Source organism: Anthonomus grandis, chromosome 7 (genome assembly GCF_022605725.1).
Source record: "Anthonomus grandis grandis chromosome 7, icAntGran1.3, whole genome shotgun sequence".
Classification (NCBI taxonomy): Eukaryota; Metazoa; Arthropoda; class Insecta; order Coleoptera; family Curculionidae; genus Anthonomus; species Anthonomus grandis.
In genome coordinates, this window is record NC_065552.1 from 641650 (window position 1) to 663289 (window position 21640).

Sequence of the window (21640 nt, forward strand, 5' to 3'; positions counted from 1 at the left end):
AAAATGTCTTTCTGACTGGATCATAATCGGGATCTTCAATACTGTCATCAGAAAAGTTGTCCTTGTTAGCGTCAAGCGATATTTTTGTTAAAACGTTATGTTTGTTTTGTTATACTAATCTTGTAGTTCTATGTTATGATTTGATTTATTATAATGTTGAGATAAGTATACAAGCTTATTATTATATTAATAATAATATGGGCAACGCGATGCGATGCGTTGGTAAAAATAACAGAAATATTTACCAGCGATCGGTAGAGAATGACTACGTGCCTTGTTTGAAACGGTTGTTGTGCGTCTCCTATAAAAATAATATTTTTATCTAGCAGTCCTCAAAGTCAGTATCTAAATTATCCGCTTCTATTGAGTCTAATAGATCGTAAGCTTCATCACTGTGAAATAACTCAAGTAAGTAAAATAGAATACAAAAGTTCCTATCCTGAAAAAACTACTACTAACTGGCTAGGTCCGCCTCTAGACAGGTACCGCGACATAACGAAACTACACCTACAAAAATATTACCATCTAAATTTTTTACTTACTAGTATTTTTTTTTTGGCGTTCCAAGCACTAAAACTATTTTATTTATAATTTTGAATATACACCACGAGCTACACATACGTAAACAAGGGAGTGTTACGGGCGACTAAGCACTAATACCAAATTTTTCGTCCGTTTCGTTTTAACAATGCTGTTTACGTTGTCGCATAATGACCGCCTATAGGCCTGCATGGTCGTTGCTTTGACTAAATATAAATATTTGATGCTAGAACGTTAAAATTTTATGATCTGTCTCAAGGCGGGCTTGGGAATTACTGGGTTAAAGAAATAGCGATAGTCACACATGGCAAATAGGACACCCTGTATAAAAGTGTCCGACGACTTGAATTTAGCCCTGAGTAACTTTTTTTTGTTTTTTAGTTTATATTGAAGTTACCGTACAACCGAAGCAAGAATCGGCCGAAAACGACAGCCAAATGACCAGACTGGACTTTGGTAATCACGAATTTGTTTGTTTCATAATTTACCGAGATATTAAACGTGGAAAAAATTAATATTCCAGAGTACCCGTCCGATTTCGCTGATTTTATATCGAAAAAAACGACGGACTCGCGAGAGGTCCAGGTGAACCAAGAACCGCCAAAACCTGTGTGCTCTCCGAAAGGTGAAACTACTGCTTGATTTATTTATTAAACAAAAATTAATTATTAATCACACAATATGATTTTTAGGTGATATTTACCACGACGATATCACCAAAGAAAGCACCATGGATATGGACGTGAAAAAGATACCGGAAAGTGAGGAGCGTCCAAAAGTTGAAACAACAAATGGCAAGAATTTTACCACGTTCGCGGAAATCGCCAGGGAGAAAGCAATGGAAAAGGAACTGAATAGTGAATGTGCGTATTCAGTTTATTTTTTGTCGAACTTTGAATATTTCCAATAACCTAACTCTGAACCATTTTGACTCTTAGTTTCACGTTTTTTTGTGTCCCTGGGAATTTAGTAGTAATTTCTTATTTTACTTCTTCCAAATATTAAGCTCTAATTTCTATAGTAGTTCCCGAAAATCATTTTGTATCTTATTCTAAGAAGAGGAAGTCATACCTGAGGTAGCTAAAGAGATTTTTTATTTATATTCCCAGCATTGGTCTTAATTTTAATAATTTCTTTTATTTCAGGCATTTTTAATATCATCAAGGCATTTGAAGTATTTTTTTTTGCGTTGTGTCGTTTCTTGTATTCTTGAGCATTTGGAGTTATTTCTTCCATGTTTATTGCTTTGAAACATTCGAAGCTTCTCTTAATTTGTTCCAGACATTTAAAATAATTAATTTCTCGATTCTGAGGAATATAGAAATTTCCTATTAGTCGTGGAACATTTATATATTTTTTTTTTATTGATTCTGATGGGAAGTTTTTTAAAGTTTTCTGCCATATAACACAATTTCTTAATTTCATCTCTTCAAAGTAAAATTTAGCTCCCCAGATAAATTAATCGTTTATTCCAAGCAGTAATAACTGTGTAAAAATGTGAGAATCTGATTTTTTTTTTTTGATTTTAGGGAATTTAATTTTTTTTTATGAATTGTGAAGAACTTTTGTTAGTTTTTTAATCAGTTTTAGGAATTCCTACATTTCTTATTTCGACTGTTTACTACCAATACCTCCTATCTACCACATTTTCCTAATATAAGATTTTTACTTGACTAAATTATTTATTTTTAAATCTATCGAATAGAAACACCTCCTAAGTATAAAATATTTAAAAGTTTTAAATATTTTAAAGTTCCCGCGTATTTTTAACTGTCAGTATCACCAATCTGTACAAGCCAAATATTGTGGAAGAAATAGGTACCTCTTATCTCGCATTGTGTTATGGACAGCACCACGCGTAAATTAGCTAGTAAGTTTTACCACCGTCTATAGATTACAACTGTTGTAATCTATAGACGGTGGTTTTACTTAAATTTTTAATGTTTTAATAAATGTTTTCGAGGAATTTTTGTTACTATAAAGTATTCTAGTTAACCAAGAACTTAAATTTTCTGTTGTAATTGTCTAAAAGACATAATATTTTATTCACAAAAACCTCTAAAATAAAGCAGTATGTAGATAAGCGTTATTTCCATTCCCATATTTTGCATAATCGCTGCAGTTAGGAGGTTTTGTGGATACATAGCAAGCCTAATATGGGTGAATTATTATTATTATTGATACCATAATATTTTTGTAACTAGAAAAAATAATAATAAATTATTAATAATATAAAGGTGTACAAGGGGCATCAAGTTACTTGTCCCTTATGTGGGTGTTAAATTTTGTTTATTGTTCAAGATAGTTCAAAATTCTGAAAACATTCTATAGACAACTTTTTTAATAGAATCCATTGGCATACTTAGAGTTTGTTGTATTTTATTTTAGATCAAAATGTCTATGAGAAAAGACAAAATTATTCGCATGGTAAGAAAAGAGACAGAAGATGCATCTCTTGAAGACCAATCTATTCCATTGACGTCTTCTCAAGCTAATTTGGTGTTAGTTACACAAGAAAATTCGCTGAAATTCCTTCAGGACTGTAATAATTTCGATTTCCCAGATACGCTAAGTAATTATGGTGTTGACAACAATGTCGAGATCTCGTATGTTGGTTGTCAGCCACATGAAATTGAACTTAATAATGAAATTCTTGTTCTTCTAAATACTGATCCCAGATTGATTCCTGATAAACAGTCAGCTGATGCTAATAATGAAGACAGAATTGTAAAGCAAACTGAAAACCAGCTAAATGATGAACTAAATATTGTCGAGGAAGATATTGCAGAAACATGAGCGAGGGGAGAAAAAGAAGACACAAGTCAAACAAAAATAAATGGAAGAAAAATCAGAATAAGAAACTAAGAATGGAAGGGAAAGAATACTTGGGGTATACAAAACCAAAAGGAAAAAAATGGAACAAAATCAAATTAGACCACCCAGATCCATAAAACCTACTTGTACTTCTTCGGTTTGGGCAAAATCAAAGAAAAGAATGTGTAAAAGATTTACTGAAGAAGAAAGGCAGTGCTTATTTCATAAATTTTGGACTGAGCTTAACTGGGACCAAAGAAAAATCTTTGTAGTTAGTCACGTTACCAGGGTTGTTTCAAGACGCACAACAACGGTCGGTAGCTCTCGCAGAAGTGAAACCTTAAATTATACGCTCACTTTCAGTAATAATAAATATCCAGTCTGCAGAAAGATGTTTCTGAATACCCTTGGGTTAGGACCCTTTACTGTGCAGAGCTGGACAAAAAATAGTATCCATTCTATGCATAAGTGTAAAGAAGCACAAAATTTAAGTCACGTGAAAAACAACCCTCATCAAATAGATATTGATTCCTTAAAAAAAATTTTAACCAGTTACCAAAATTGCTTTCACATTACAATAGGACCAACTCTTCAAAACTTTATTTGGAGCCTGTTTTTAAATCATTAAGCCAGCTTTATCAATTATATTGTGAAACGTGTAAAAATGATAGATAGATAGACAGATAGAAAACACCTTTCAAACAAAACATTTTACTGTCAATTCAATGATAGTAATTTGGCAATATGTCAACAGAAAAAAGACCAATGCGATATTTGCGTCGCTCATACTGTTGGGAATATTAGTGATGATCAGCACTTAATTCACATTCAAAAAAAAGATAGAGCACGAATAGGAAAGCAAAATGATAAAGGAACAAAACTGCATTGTTCTTACTATGGACCTCCAGGCGGCTAAAGTTTGTCCGAATGTTCAAGCAAGCAGTGTGTTTTTCAAGACTAAATTATGTGGCCACAATTTTACGATGTACGATATTACTAGCCATCATAGTACATGTTAGAGAAAAAATGAAAACTCCAGATGAAAAGTCTCAGTCTCAAAATGTCTTTTTTATTAATCAGGTGGTGACATGTTTCGCTAATAAAGCATCATCAGACCTCATAGCTAGATGACCTGCTAAGTACTTAGCAGCAACATTTTGAGACTGAGACTTGGAGTTTTCATTTTTTCTCTAGTTACGTAGGTCTCTTTGAGATAATGGACGAGTTCTTTCAATTGTACATGTTATTGGTTCACTAAAAATGATTGCGAGTTGGTAGCTTCTGCATTTACCTCATGCATTATTGATTATTTGGACAGACACTGCACCAACATAAAGTTACCTGTTATTATATATTCAGAAGGTTGCACCTATCAAAATCGGAACAAAGTCTTGGCCAATGCATTGCTTAATTATTCCATTTAAAATAAGATTTCTGTAACTCAAAAATTTCTTGAACGGGGTCACATTCAAATGGAGGGTGACTCCGTTCACAGCTGCATTGAGCGGAAGCTCAAAAACAGAGACATTCACCTGCCAAGTGACTATATTTCAGCCAGCAGAAAAGCAAGAATTAAACCATTCCCATACGAAGTTGTGAAATTAGGGTATGACTTAGAATATTAGGGTATGACTTTTTTAAAGACTATTCATGTAAACGACCAAAATTGTATAAATAAGATACGAGTGCTCACAACAAATATGTATTCCAGACTAACGGGCTTTTCCTTTTTAAAATACATTCTACCAGATCTAAAGTTTGTCCAAACAGTTGGATAACAGATGTGGCTAGATTCCCACCATAGTTCGAAGGCTCATTAATATTCTTATCACGTCCCAGCCTAGGGTTGCTTTTAGCACCATGTGGTCTCATTTTGGGCCCGGTACTTTTCCGTAGTTTACATTCAAAAACTCCTTTTTTGAAGTATACAAATATTCGACCAGGATCATTGGCTTTCCTATAGGTATTGCCCTGGTAGATTTCAAAATCCAATACCAGTCCGTCGGATGTCGTAAGAACGAAATTCCTCAGTCCCACTGGTCTTGGTTTATTTTTAACAAATTGTCGAACTGGACATCTTCCCAAAAAAGGAATCATTTGTTCGTCAATAGAAAAAGCTGTCTTTTCTTTTCTTTCAATGGCTTTACATCTATTGCGAACCAAATCAATTACCAGCTGTATTCTCCACAATCTATTCTTTTTTTGTTCCTCTTCTGATACGCTAAGATTGTCAACAACATGTAAATTTACACGTATCGTGTCGGGTCATGACCCCATCAATTAATGGGAACTTATATTTTCCATTCCAATACATATGTATCCTTGGAAGATGAATACATCCCATCAAAGCATTCATTCCGAAAAATTTCTTTATCTCTTGAGAGGTAAAGTTGTTTTCTTTTGCATTTTGTTGCAAGAAATACTGTGAAGTGAATTTTGCGACTGACTCAAAAAAATCATCATCCAAATATTTAGCAAAATATTCGTTTGGAGTTTTTACGATGGATGGAGTATAGTCCTCTTTTATAAGAAAATCCTTGCTTCTAAAGTTTCCATGCTTCCATGCTATGAGGGGTAAATCATCTTCTGAATCTGAAGAGCTATCAGCTTCATTTGGTGCTACAATTGGGATCTTTTCGTGAATTTCAAACACAACTTCTTCATCCTCGGACTCTAAATCCGACCCAACTTCGTTGGAACAATGCCTCCTCGCCATCCCTTAGATGGTCCAAATCAATAATTTCCTTACTTCTTCCTGTAAAAAAGAATTAATTGTATCCAACTTAATTAAAACTAAACCACGTTAACTCCCGTGGCTCACAATTGTGATATACATACAGTTATGGTCATATAAATAGCACACTTTTCTAAATTGCGATAAAAAATATTAAATACCATTTTCTATTTTTTTAATAATATATTTAGCTTAGATGTTCTACAAAGAGTTGTATTTAATTAAAATTAAAAGAGTATTTTAAATATATAAGAAACATAACAAAAAAACTAAAGAAATGCTGGCCATTTAAATAGCACACTTAAAAAATATTTACTTTCACCAAAACCAATTTAATATTTTGTTGGGTATCCTTTATTTTTTATAACTTCACTTAATCGCTTGGGTATTGACTCCACCAATTTTGCACACACGCTTGCCGGAATACTGTTCCAAGCCTCTTGGAAGTTTTGCCATAGTTCATCCAGATTTGAGGGATTTAATACAAATTTTCCAGAGGGTTCAGGTCTGGGCTTTGTGGCGGCCACTCCAAAACATCTACCACATTTTTAGTAAACCATCGTTTTATTGATTTTACAGAATGTTTTGGATCATTATCGTGCATGAACTTACATGTAATTGGCATAAAGTGCTCCCTGTATGGTTCCATAACATTCTGCAAAATCTCCCTATACTTGTATTGGTCCATTATTCCCTCTATACGATGAATAGGTCCAACACCATGCCATGACATTGCTCCCCATATCATAATTGATCCTCCTCCATGCTTAACAGTTTTAATTGTGTACCTAGGGTTTAAGGCACGATTGGGAGGACGTCTAACATAGCATTTTCCATCATTTCCAAATCTATTAATCTTGGTTTCATCGCTCCATAATATGGTTTTCCAAAAATTAATGTCCTTATTTATATGTTGTTTAGCAAATGCCAATCTTTTTTTAATATTTCTTTTTGAAACAAGTGGTTTTTTCCTAGCTACACAACCTTTGAGATCTTTTTCACATAATCTTCTTCTTATTGTTCTTGCAGAAATATTGACGCCATATTGGTCTGCTATTTCACGTTTTATTTGGGCGGAACTTAAAAATCGATTACCCTTGCTTATTCTAACAATAATTTTATCCATGTTATACGTGGTTTTTCGAGGCCTTGTTAATCTTTTCTTGTTCATTGTGCTTTGAGTGGTCTCATAGAGAGCCAGAGCATTATAAACCATATTCCTAGAGCAATTTAAATCTTTTGCTATAGCAGAAATAGAAAAGCCTTGATTTTTCTTTTCTATAATAAGAGCTCTCCTCTCTGGTCCACAATGTTTCTTTCTACCGACTAAAAACAAAACTACTCTTGACAATATTCAAAAATTTAAAAGTTAAAATAATACTTACTAATTAACACTCGATATATTTAATAAGAATGAAAGGTGTGCTATTTATGTGTCCAGCCTTAAAACGTTAATATTGGAATGAAATTCTGTATGTGCATATATTTTTAAAATAAACATAAAGTATTGCATATTAGGAGGATATTAACTGCTTAAATATTTTCTTATCAGTCAGGAATTTGTTTTTTGTAAGTAATATAATATAAGTAATAATAATATAAGTTTTATAAGTAATTTTGTAAGTAAGGCTAAGTGTGCTATTTATGTGACCACAACTGTACATAACAAAACCATTCTTGGAATCAACAATTTTAAAGATATTTTCAATCTCTAAAAACAATACACTTAATTGAAGTTTATTATACCTATTTAATATTAAGCCGGCCCCAGACGATGTGTGTATGTGGCGAACGTTTGGCATTCGCGGTATTTCGCGGAGCGTGTGGGAGGTCAAGTGCGTGTACACGATATCATTCGGCATTCGGCCGCTATCCGAACTGCTGTCGGTTTTAGGGCACGCATCAAAGGAGGTCGCGCTCATTCGCGTTAGCTCCCAGACGGTGTGCTTAGCTACGCATACTTATTTGCCTATTTTGTCTTCAGTCAGAGTCGCGACAAGCTTAACAGCGGGTGTTTTTGTATAATATTTTTGGTGAGTTGCCTTTTTAAGTTTACTTGAAAATTAAAATTAATATTATTTTTAATATTTATCATATATAAGTTATCATGGAATGGTCTAATGATTTGGTGATTGAATTCTTGGATCTGTACGAATTATATCCCATAATATGGGACCCAAAACACCCAGACCACAAAAATAGGAACAAAGTTGGCGACGCCCGAGTGCAAATACATTCATCTTTTTCAAAGAAGGACCAAATAAGTGTCGCAGATCTAAAAGATTCTTTAATGTCTATATTTAGAACCCTGCTTAACAAAGTTAAAGCAAGCAACAAATCTGGTGCTGGCCCAAATGACATTTTTAAACCAAACTGGTTTGCATTTGAAAAAATGCAAAATGCTTCCTAAAATCCATATTTTTATTAAAAATTCTATAAATAAATAATAACTTACCTGCACGAGCCATTGTTGGAAATAATCTGAAACTTTTCAGGTTATGACAGGAATGCACTCCCGGCAAAATAAACGATTTGCGCGTGCACACCTATAAAATGCTCTATTTACAATCAGGTCGCACGGTTCTCTACCCAGATTAAAAATTTGTTGATCCTTATAACACTAGTAAATAAGGAAGTCACAATTGTGACATAGGGTAGCGTAAGGGTTAAAACTCTTAAGCCCCACTCTTTTGTTCCCGAACATTTAAAGTGATTCTTCCTTTAATTCCAGGCAATTTTTCCAAAATTAGGATAAGGTTATATTGATATACAGGGTGACAATTTCAAGAGTAGCCATGGCTTATAATTTTTAAACCGTAAAAGATATAAAAAAATGCTTAAAACCGTTTCTATAGTAACAAGGGGGAACCAAAATGATGAATTTTTTAGGGATATACTATCATCCCCCTAACCCCCAGAGCCACCCCCTTAAAAATTTTAAATTGGAAGGGTAGTCGAGTGATACCTTTTTTGAAAGGTCTATTAATTCCCTATATTATGCGACCCTACTTATAATAATCAATGCATTTATTTTAGAGTTATGCCAATTTTAATATTTTATTAAAGGTTATTTAAGTGTTTTTTAATTTCTTATAAAATTAACATATTTTGAAAATGTCATAAAATATTTAACATTTGAACATTAGTACAAATGGTTAAGAACTAGGAAAACACTCTGCAATATTGCGTTTATTCTATTTTTAAAACAATAAAAATCTGCATTGAACTTTAATTATTTTATTAAATGCTCAAAGTGGCTTCCATTATTTTGCAAGCAAAAGTACAATCTGTTTTCAAACTCTTGACGAACATTTCTAAAAACTTCAGTTGTTAATAATCGGCACTCTTGTGTAATTCTTTGTTTTAGCTCCTCAATGGTGGCAGGCTGCGTTTTGAAAACGACCGATTTTAGGTGACCCCAAAGAAAAAAATCGAGAGGGGTGAGATCTGGCGATCTTGGAGGCCACTCAATAGGTCCTCTTCTACCAATCCATTGGTCTGGATAATGATTATCTAGCCACTCTCTAACAGGCAATACATAATGTGGTGGGGCCCCATCTTGTTGAAAATGCAATAAATTTTCATCAAGAACAAGATCTCCATTTTCATCCCTTTGGTTTTCCAATTCCGTTACTACTAAAGGCTCAACAGTTGTTTCTAACATTTTAGCATAAATTTCTCCATTTAGATTATCATCAATAAACAATGGCCCAATTATATTATTCCCTAGAATTCCGGCCCACACATTTATTTTTTGGGGATATTGGGTGTGCCCTTCCCTAAAAATATGGGGATTCTCATCACTCCAGTAACGGCTGTTTTGCTTATTAACGTTACCGTTTAAATAAAAAGTGCACTCGTCACTGAAACAAATGTTTTTTATAAAACGTGCCTCATTTATTATTTTTTGGGTCATTAATTCACAAAATTCGATCCGCCTGTCTGGATCGTCATCACCAAGTTCTTGAACAATCTGTAGCTTGTAAGGATGGAATTTATTAATTTTTAATATCTTTCGTACTGATTCACGAGACACTCCTGTGGCAGCTGCTGCTTGACGAGTCGACATACCAGGATCCATAGCAAAATGCCCAAGAACCTCAATCTGAGTTGCTTCATCCAGTATTCTTGGCTGATTTTTCTTTATATCACCTACAAACCCAGTTTCTTCAAATTTTCTTACCAACTTCTGGATGTAACAATGCCCAACCTGCTTATCTGGGTGCCTCTCATTAAATATTGTGGCACTTCTACGAAAACAGCGATTTTGAGAACCATAAATAAATATCATTTCAACTCTTTCGGCGATCGTATAAACCATTGTAAAAATAAAACTAGAGCAGTGAGAGAACTTTAAATCACAAAAAGAACCACGATATTACTAACCAAACCAAAAATTGAACATTTTAAGGCAAAATTTAAATAAACAAAAAACAACAAATATTTCGAGAATGGCAGGCATCGAAAATTTTCCTTTTTTTTACATCGCCAAATACCATTCCGACAATTCAATAATTTCAGTATAAGTGTACTATTTATTGGAGTTTTGTTTTGGCTTTTAACAATTCATTTTAGTATCAGAATAAATATTTTTATTCTGATAGTAAAATGAATTGACTAACATTTAAAAGGACATACATATCTCGGAAATGGTTGCATTGATTTTAATGAGTAAGACGGCAAAATATAGGGAATTAATAGACCTTTCAAACAAGGTATCACTCGACTACCCTTCCAATTTAAAATTTTTAAGGGGGTGGCTCTGGGGGTTAGGGGGATGATAGTATATCCCTAAAAAATTCATCATTTTGGTTCCCCCTTGTTACTATAGAAACGGTTTTAAGCATTTTTTTATATCTTTTACGGTTTAAAAATTATAAGCCATGGCTACTCTTGAAATTGTCACCCTGTATATGAAGGTAATATTGACGTAATAAGGTACTTACGTCAATATCACTTTCGACTCTGATTTATTTTTCAATATTATTAAATTCATATATACCGGGCCGACAAATTACCACAGGTCTCGAGAGAGTACTTGGACGTGTTATTGTGTACTCGCGGTCCTTGTTTGCCATACCGGTATATCTTTTCTATTTAAATTTGTTGCCATATAAAGACGATAATAATGTAATTATTTTTTTCTAGTGATTCGCAATGTAGATCTAAGTTCCATTTGTTCTGTTGGTAAAAAATCCGTGACTTTCCCCAAGGACAATAAGCCTGTAAGTATTGGCCTCCTTATTTTTTTAAATAATTTATTGATCCTCAACTTAAGTGAGGCAAATGTTTCGGTATATCGCGGAAATTTAGAAGGTGTATCATAAAATACTGCCGATATTTCAAACTAAAGAAAATTATATACTATAGATAAGTCTGTTGTTATAGAAGTGGAGTTGCCATTTAAAATGAAAAAAAAAATCGGACAAAGTTATAGGATTTGCGTAAGAGTTGGCAACTGTATTTATTCTGAATTATCTATCATGTACAGGGAGTAACAACAAGCTTTTGCAACCTTTAAAATGTTTATCCGACGTTGGAAAAACAGTTTGAAATATCCCAATATTTTTTCTTATTATGTGGTTTAAGCATTTTTTTTTGAATTTTTACTGAAATATCAGAATATGGAACCTGACGAAAATTCCAAAATATTCCAATACCTATTTTTGTATCTTTAAAAAATATTTTTTGACAATTTGTCCCATATTTTGTGATTTAAAAAATGCCCATATTTCAAATACTCTCTTAATTTATTTAAGTTTCAACTTTTGGAATTATTTAAAAAAATACAAATTTTGCAAGCAAAAAACTAATTACTATTTTCGTCTTATTCATCATAATTTTTTTCATTTTTGAAAAAAAATGTCTTAAAAATTTCTTACTCAAAGGAAGATTTCCTTTATTTACTTGAAATTATTAGAAACTCTATAACTAACAAATTTAATATTTTTTGTTATTCGAAAAACATCTGAAATAATTCGGTTTTTCGGCAAAAAAACATGAATGATCTTTAATTTTTTGCGTTTTATTTGGTTTTTAGGCTGTAATTCTTCTGCATCACTCTGTTTGACGTGTATTCTTCTTCTTGTGTTTTGTAATTTGCTTTTGACGAAATTAACTTTTTTCAAGAATAAAAAGCACGTACATACATATACAGGATGTTAGTAAATAAGTGCAACAAACCGCAGGGGGTGATTCTGCATGGAAAAATTCCGCAAATGCTTCGTTTTCCGAGATACGAGGTGTTAAAGTTTTTCTTAAAAATTGACGATTTATTTATTGCTCCGTAATCGGTCGAGATATGCAAATGGAGTTTGGAGGGTTTTTTGGCGCATTTTTTGACATGCAATTAAGGATTTTATGTTCACCATTGGCGCGTATACGGGTAATGATCTCAATTAAAAAAAAATGGTACGCCATTGAGATATTTCAAATTAAAAATAATTTTTAAATTCCTCGTTCAATTTGTAACAAAAAACCTTTCTTATCTTTTTTTATGGTTTTCTGTTCCTATTGCACTCTTTTGTCTACACATTTCATCGGGCACTTGAATATGGAATTGAGTTGTAATTAATGTGAAAGTGTACGTACAGTGTTTCCTTATTTAACAAACAACCCGGTAAGAAACCACTCAATTTTATGGCTCCCCCATCAACATCTTGAAATATCCGTAGTCATTTATACGATGCACCGTTTAGTCCCTTATAGGCATTAAAAAACTCTTACAAAAATTTCAGATTAAACTGAAGGCAGAAAAGGTGGCGAGCGACGGTTCGAATCTGACCGTAGACCTGATCAGACGGCCCAAGTATTCGATATTAAAAGTGAAAGAGTCGGCCAACCAGAATGTTTCCAGTAAAAACGTGACGCCATCCGAGCGGACACCGAAGAAGAGGAGTTTCGTGAACGTCAGGGACAGTCTGCAGGACGATTTAACGTTAAAAAGGATGTCGAAAACGTTGCAAGAGAAGGCCAACAAGTCGGAGTCTGGTTCGATAACGACCACCTTGACCACCGGATTTCCGGTAAAGAAAACTTTGTCCGATCCGAACTTGTTGATCGAGTTCCGTGCGGAGAAGGCGGTGCAGAAGAATTGGCCAATCGAGGACGAAGTGGAGAGTAAAAAGACCCAAGCGAACGAGTTGAGCGATTCCTCCTCGGATCTGTCCATGGCCGATATAATCTTCGAGAATCAGATGGCGGATCAGAGATCGGTCGCGGATAGGGTGAGTTTCTCGAGGAAAAGCGATAAGAATCCCGATGATTTGAATAAGAAATGATTTTCTTTTATAATGAATTTTATAAGCACGAAATTATTTGCGTGAGAAATAAAATTACAGTTTATACGATGCAAATGTTTTTATTTGTAGTTTGTTTGAGTGAGCTAAGGAAAAAAGTGGAATGTGCATTACTGTTTTATGCATTTGGACAGTCCTGGATTTACACTAGGGGCAATCGAAGCAAGTGCCCAGGGGCCGTATTTTTGAAACCATTCGACTTTGATTCGCATACGAAATTAGAGGATTTCGCACGAAAAATCCATATTAGTATTTTCGACCGCTTCGTATGCGAACTTTTTCGCATGCGGTGTCTCGAATGGGTATACAGTGTGGCCCAAATTGGGTGTACAGGGTGTCCCATTTTGGGTACTTTTGCGGGTTATCCAACGCAACTACCTTAAATTCTTAACTAAATGTAACTTTCTATTTTCTTAACTAAGACAAGACCGTTGGAATTTTCCCGATAGCTCCCATAGAAGCCGAGATATCGACCTCCAAAGTTTGGGATTTTTCATTTTTCGGGTATACCCCCCCGTATCGAATTTTTTCACCAAAAATTGATTTTTTTCGAAATCAAACTAAACCGTTGGAATTTTCCCGATAGCTCCAATAGAAGCCGAGATATCGACCTTCAAAGTTTGAACTTTTTCATTTTTCGGGTATACCCCCCCGTATCGAATTTTTTCACCAAAAATTGATTTTTTTCGAAATCAAACTAAGTATACCAGCGCCTTATTTGGGTCACCTAGATTAAAAATCATTAAAATTATATTTTCTGCAATGAATTTTTGAGCAAGCGAGAAACTTTTTTATTTGAAAACATTTTTCCATACAATCTGCGAATAAAAGGTAGACAAAACTGTTACGAAGTTTTTAAAAGTAACTGCAATCGGATATATTAGCTAGATTGCGAGAAATCCACCTGCAAAGTTGTGCCAGATTAGCGAGTCAAACAACAGTCGCCGACGTTCGCGGGAGACGCGTGACTAATCATATCAGAGACAATCAAATTTGTTTTTCTCTGGTTGTCTCTTTAAAACTTTTTTCTCTTTAAAACTTCTTTTCTTTTAAAACTTCTTTATTTCTTTTTTGTCTCAAATCTTTAAATTTGGTTGTCTCTGATCATATCATAACCACTAAAAAGCTGTGTCGTAACCTTGCGGATGGTCTCGTTGGATTCAGAACGACGAAACTAAGACAAAACCGTTAAAATTTTCCCGATAGCTCCAATAGAAGCCGAGATATCGAACTTCAAAGTTTGAACTTTTTCATTTTTCGGGTATACCCCCCCGTATCGAATTTTTTCACCAAAAATTGATTTTTTTCGAAATCAAACTAAGTATACCAGCGTCTTATTTGTGTCACCTAGATTACGAAAACACTGGGTTATAACAGAATCCGAGCAGAAATAAGGGAGTGAGAGCACTTTGAAAATCCTGAAAAAGTCGTTTTCGACGTCCGTTTTTGAGGCCAAAAATGGGCATCAAAAATGCCGTATCTCAGCTATTAGAAGAGCTACGACCTTGCGGATGGTCTCGTTGGATTCAGAACGACGAAACTAAGACAAAACCGTTAAAATTTTCCCGATAGTTCCCATAGAAGCCGAGATATCGACCTTCAAAGTTTGGAATTTTTCATTTTTCGGGTATACCCCCCCGTATCGAATTTTTTCACCAAAAATTGATTTTTTTCGAAATCAAACTAAGTATACCAGCGTCTTATTTGGGTCACCTAGATTACGAAAACACCGGGTTATACCAGGATCCGAGCAGAAATAAGGGAGTGAGAGCACTTTGAAAATCCTGAAAAAGTCGTTTTCGACGTCCGTTTTTGAGGCCAAAAATGGGCATCAAAAATGCCGTATCTCAGCTATTAGAAGAGCTACGACCTTGCGGATGGTCTCGTTGGATTCAGAACGACGAAACTAAGACAAAACCGTTAAAATTTTCCCGATAGCTCCAATAGAAGCCGAGATATCGACCTTCAAAGTTTGAACTTTTTCATTTTTCGGGTATACCCCCCCGTATCGAATTTTTTCACCAAAAATTGATTTTTTTCGAAATCAAACTAAGTATACCAGCGTCTTATTTGTGTCACCTAGATTACGAAAACACTGGGTTATAACAGAATCCGAGCAGAACTAAGGAAATGAGAGCACTTTAAAAATCCTGAAAAAGTCGTTTTCGACGTCCGTTTTTGAGGCCAAAAATGGGCATCAAAAATGCCGTATCTCAGCTATTAGAAGAGCTACGACCTTGCGGATGGTCTCGTTGGATTCAGAACGACGAAACTAAGACAAAACCGTTAAAATTTTCCCGATAGTTCCCATAGAAGCCGAGATATCGACCTTCAAAGTTTGGAATTTTTCATTTTTCGGGTATACCCCCCCGTATCGAATTTTTTCACCAAAAATTGATTTTTTTCGAAATCAAACTAAGTATACCAGCGTCTTATTTGGGTCACCTAGATTACGAAAACACCGGGTTATAACAGGATCCGAGCAGAACTAAGGAAATGAGAGCACTTTGAAAATCCTGAAAAAGTCGTTTTCGACGTCCGTTTTTGAGGCCAAAAATGGGCATCAAAAATGCCGTATCTCAGCTATTAGAAGAGCTACGACCTTGCGGATGGTCTCGTTGGATTCAAAACGACGAAACTAAGACAAAACCGTTGGAATTTTCCCGATAGCTCTAATAGAAGCCGAGATATCGACCTTCAAAGTTTGAACTTTTTCATTTTTCGGGTATACCCCCCCGTATCGAATTTTTTCACCAAAAATTGATTTTTTTCGAAATCAAACTAAGTATACCAGCGTCTTATTTGGGTCACCTAGATTACGAAACACCGGGTTATACCAGGATCCGAGCAGAAATAAGGGAGTGAGAGCACTTTGAAAATCCTGAAAAAGTCGTTTTCGACGTCCGTTTTTGAGGCCAAAAATGGGCATCAAAAATGCCGTATCTCAGCTATTAGAAGAGCTACGACCTTGCGGATGGTCTCGTTGGATTCAAAACGACGAAACTAAGACAAAACCGTTGGAATTTTCCCGATAGCTCCAATAGAAGCCGAGATATCGACCTTCAAAGTTTGAACTTTTTCATTTTTCGGGTATACCCCCCCGTATCGAATTTTTTCACCAAAAATTGATTTTTTTCGAAATCAAACTAAGTATACCAGCGTCTTATTTGTGTCACCTAGATTACGAAAACACTGGGTTATAACAGAATCCGAGCAGAACTAAGGAAATGAGAGCACTTTAAAAATCCTGAAAAAGTCGTTTTCGACGTCCGTTTTTGAGGCCAAAAATGGGCATCAAAAATGCCGTATCTCAGCTATTAGAAGAGCTACGACCTTGCGGATGGTCTCGTTGGATTCAAAACGACGAAACTAAGACAAAACCGTTGGAATTTTCCCGATAGCTCCAATAGAAGCCGAGATATCGACCTTCAAAGTTTGAACTTTTTCATTTTTCGGGTATACCCCCCCGTATCGAATTTTTTCACCAAAAATTGATTTTTTTCGAAATCAAACTAACTATACCAGCGTCTTATTTGGGTCACCTAGATTACGAAAACACCGGGTTATAACAGGATCCGAGCAGAACTAAGGGAATGAGAGTACTTTGAAAATCCTGAAAAAGTCGTTTTCGACGTCCGTTTTTGAGGCCAAAAATGGGCATCAAAAATGCCATATCTCAGCTATTAGAAGAGCTACGACCTTGCGGATGGTCTCGTTGGATTCAGAGCGACGAAACTAAGACAAAACCGTTGGAATTTTCCCGATAGCTCCAATAGAAGCCGAGATATCGACCTTCAAAGTTTGAACTTTTTCATTTTTCGGGTATACCCCCCCGTATCGAATTTTTTCACCAAAAATTGATTTTTTTCGAAATCAAACTAAGTATACCAGCGTCTTATTTGGGTCACCTAGATTACGAAAACACTGGGCTATAACAGGATCCGAGCAGAAATAAGGGAGTGAGAGCACTTTGAAAATCCTGAAAAAGTCGTTTTCGACGTCCGTTTTTGAGGCCAAAATGGGCATCAAAAATGCCATATCTCAGCTATTAGAAGAGCTACGACCTTGCGGATGGTCTCGTTGGATTCAGAACGAAGAAACTAAGACAAAACCGTTGGAATTTTCCCGATAGTTCCCATAGAAGCCGAGATATCGACCTTCAAAGTTTGAACTTTTTCATTTTTCGGGTATACCCCCCCGTATCGAATTTTTTCACCAAAAATTGATTTTTTTCGAAATCAAACTAACTATACCAGCGTCTTATTTGGGTCACCTAGATTACGAAACACCGGGTTATACCAGGATCCGAGCAGAAATAAGGGAGTGAGAGCACTTTGAAAATCCTGAAAAAGTCGTTTTCGACGTCCGTTTTTGAGGCCAAAAATGGGCATCAAAAATGCCGTATCTCAGCTATTAGAAGAGCTACGACCTTGCGGATGGTCTCGTTGGATTCAAAACGACGAAACTAAGACAAAACCGTTGGAATTTTCCCGATAGTTCCCATAGAAGCCGAGATATCGACCTTCAAAGTTTGAACTTTTTCATTTTTCGGGTATACCCCCCCGTATCGAATTTTTTCACCAAAAATTGATTTTTTTCGAAATCAAACTAACTATACCAGCGTCTTATTTGGGTCACCTAGATTACGAAAACACCGGGTTATACCAGGATCCGAGCAGAAATAAGGGAGTGAGAGCACTTTGAAAATCCTGAAAAAGTCGTTTTCGACGTCCGTTTTTGAGGCCAAAAATGGGCATCAAAAATGCCATATCTCAGCTATTAGAAGAGCTACGACCTTGCGGATGGTCTCGTTGGATTCAAAACGACGAAACTAAGACAAAACCGTTGGAATTTTCCCGATAGCTCTAATAGAAGCCGAGATATCGACCTTCAAAGTTTGAACTTTTTCATTTTTCGGGTATACCCCCCCGTATCGAATTTTTTCACCAAAAATTGATTTTTTTCGAAATCAAACTAAGTATACCAGCGTCTTATTTGGGTCACCTAGATTACGAAACACCGGGTTATACCAGGATCCGAGCAGAAATAAGGGAGTGAGAGCACTTTGAAAATCCTGAAAAAGTCGTTTTCGACGTCCGTTTTTGAGGCCAAAAATGGGCATCAAAAATGCCATATCTCAGCTATTAGAAGAGCTACGACCTTGCGGATGGTCTCGTTGGATTCAGAACGACGAAACTAAGACAAAACCGTTGGAATTTTCCCGATAGTTCCCATAGAAGCCGAGATATCGACCTTCAAAGTTTGAACTTTTTCATTTTTCGGGTATACCCCCCCGTATCGAATTTTTTCACCAAAAATTGATTTTTTTCGAAATCAAACTAAGTATACCAGCGTCTTATTTGGGTCACCTAGATTACGAAAACACCGGGTTATACCAGGATCCGAGCAGAAATAAGGGAGTGAGAGCACTTTGAAAATCCTGAAAAAGTCGTTTTCGACGTCCGTTTTTGAGGCCAAAAATGGGCATCAAAAATGCCATATCTCAGCTATTAGAAGAGCTACGACCTTGCGGATGGTCTCGTTGGATTCAGAGCGACGAAACTAAGACAAAACCGTTGGAATTTTCCCGATAGTTCCCATAGAAGCCGAGATATCGACCTTCAAAGTTTGAACTTTTTCATTTTTCGGGTATACCCCCCCGTATCGAATTTTTTCACCAAAAATTGATTTTTTTCGAAATCAAACTAAGTATACCAGCGTCTTATTTGGGTCACCTAGATTACGAAACACCGGGTTATACCAGGATCCGAGCAGAAATAAGGGAGTGAGAGCACTTTGAAAATCCTGAAAAAGTCGTTTTCGACGTCCGTTTTTGAGGCCAAAAATGGGCATCAAAAATGCCATATCTCAGCTATTAGAAGAGCTACGACCTTGCGGATGGTCTCGTTGGATTCAAAACGACGAAACTAAGACAAAACCGTTGGAATTTTCCCGATAGCTCTAATAGAAGCCGAGATATCGACCTTCAAAGTTTGAACTTTTTCATTTTTCGGGTATACCCCCCCGTATCGAATTTTTTCACCAAAAATTGATTTTTTTCGAAATCAAACTAAGTATACCAGCGTCTTATTTGGGTCACCTAGATTACGAAACACCGGGTTATACCAGGATCCGAGCAGAAATAAGGGAGTGAGAGCACTTTGAAAATCCTGAAAAAGTCGTTTTCGACGTCCGTTTTTGAGGCCAAAAATGGGCATCAAAAATGCCGTATCTCAGCTATTAGAAGAGCTACGACCTTGCGGATGGTCTCGTTGGATTCAAAACGACGAAACTAAGACAAAACCGTTGGAATTTTCCCGATAGTTCCCATAGAAGCCGAGATATCGACCTTCAAAGTTTGGAATTTTTCATTTTTCGGGTATACCCCCCCGTATCGAATTTTTTCACCAAAAATTGATTTTTTTCGAAATCAAACTAAGTATACCAGCGTCTTATTTGGGTCACCTAGATTACGAAAACACCGGGTTATACCAGGATCCGAGCAGAAATAAGGGAGTGAGAGCACTTTGAAAATCCTGAAAAAGTCGTTTTCGACGTCCGTTTTTGAGGCCAAAAATGGGCATCAAAAATGCCGTATCTCAGCTATTAGAAGAGCTACGACCTTGCGGATGGTCTCGTTGGATTCAGAGCGACGAAACTAAGACAAAACCGTTGGAATTTTCCCGATAGTTCCCATAGAAGCCGAGATATCGACCTTCAAAGTTTGGAATTTTTCATTTTTCGGGTATACCCCCCCGTATCGAATTTTTTCACCAAAAATTGATTTTTTTCGAAATCAGACTAAGTATACCAGCGTCTTATTTGGGTCACCTAGATTACGAAAACACCGGGTTATAACAGGATCCGAGCAGAACTAAGGGAATGAGAGCACTTTGAAAATCCTGAAAAAGTCGTTTTCGACGTCCGTTTTTGAGGCCAAAAATGGGCATCAAAAATGCCATATCTCAGCTATTAGAAGAGCTACGACCTTGCGGATGGTCTCGTTGGATTCAGAACGAAGAAACTAAGACAAAACCGTTGGAATTTTCCCGATAGCTCCAATAGAAGCCGAGATATCGACCTTCAAAGTTTGGAATTTTTCATTTTTCGGGTATATCCCGTATCGATTTTTTTCACCAAAAATTGATTTTTTTCGAAATCAAACTAAGTATACCAGCGTCTTATTTGGGTCACCTAGATTACGAAAACACCGGGTTATAACAGGATCCGAGCAGAACTAAGGGAATGAGAGCACTTTGAAAATCCTGAAAAAGTCGTTTTCGACGTCCGTTTTTGAGGCCAAAAATGGGCATCAAAAATGCCATATCTCAGCTATTAGAAGAGCTACGACCTTGCGGATGGTCTCGTTGGATTCAGAACGAAGAAACTAAGACAAAACCGTTGGAATTTTCCCGATAGCTCCAATAGAAGCCGAGATATCGACCTTCAAAGTTTGGAATTTTTCATTTTTCGGGTATACCCCCCGTATCGATTTTTTTCACCAAAAATTGATTTTTTTCGAAATCAGACTAAGTATACCAGCGTCTTATTTGGGTCACCTAGATTACGAAAACACTGGGTTATAACAGGATCCGAGCAGAACTAAGGGAATGAGAGCACTTTGAAAATCCTGAAAAAGTCGTTTTCGACGTCCGTTTTTGAGGCCAAAAATGGGCATCAAAAATGCCATATCTCAGCTATTAGAAGAGCTACGACCTTGCGGATGGTCTCGTTGGATTCAGAGCGACTAAACTAAGACAAAACCGTTGGAATTTTCCCGATAGTTCCCATAGAAGCCGAGATATCGACCTTCAAAGTTTGGAATTTTTCATTTTTCGGGTATACCCCCCCGTATCGAATTTTTTCACCAAAAATTGATTTTTTTCGAAATCAAACTAACTATACCAGCGTCTTATTTGGGTCACCTAGATTACGAAAACACCGGGTTATAACAGGATTCGAGCAGAACTAAGGGAATGAGAGCACTTTGAAAATCCTGAAAAAGTCGTTTTCGACGTCCGTTTTTGAGGCCAAAAATGGGCATCAAAAATGCCATATCTCAGCTATTAGAAGAGCTACGACCTTGCGGATAGTCTCGTTGGATTCAGAACGAAGAAACTAAGACAAAACCGTTGGAATTTTCCCAATAGCTCCAATAGAAGCCGAGATATCGACCTTCAAAGTTTGGAATTTTTCATTTTTCGGGTATACCCCCCCGTATCGAATTTTTTCACCAAAAATTGATTTTTTTCGA

At 36.0% G+C, this 21640-nt stretch overlaps 1 protein-coding gene across 3 annotated transcripts in view; it reads left to right on the forward strand.

Annotated features, from left to right (window-relative positions):
• LOC126738266 (doublecortin domain-containing protein 2C-like) overlaps positions 1 to 21640 on the forward strand; it is a 46606-nt gene that overhangs the window by 17578 nt on the left and 7388 nt on the right. For 2 of the 3 annotated variants that reach the window (XM_050443510.1, XM_050443511.1), the window contains exons 6-9: positions 922 to 996; positions 1064 to 1165; positions 1233 to 1403; positions 11237 to 11313. In XM_050443510.1, coding sequence (XP_050299467.1) covers positions 922 to 996; positions 1064 to 1165; positions 1233 to 1403; positions 11237 to 11313 — 425 coding nt within the window. Of the gene's footprint in view, positions 1 to 921; positions 997 to 1063; positions 1166 to 1232; positions 1404 to 11236; positions 11314 to 12825; positions 13438 to 21640 lie in introns of those variants that run through there. The other variant, XM_050443509.1, reaches the window with a different exon arrangement.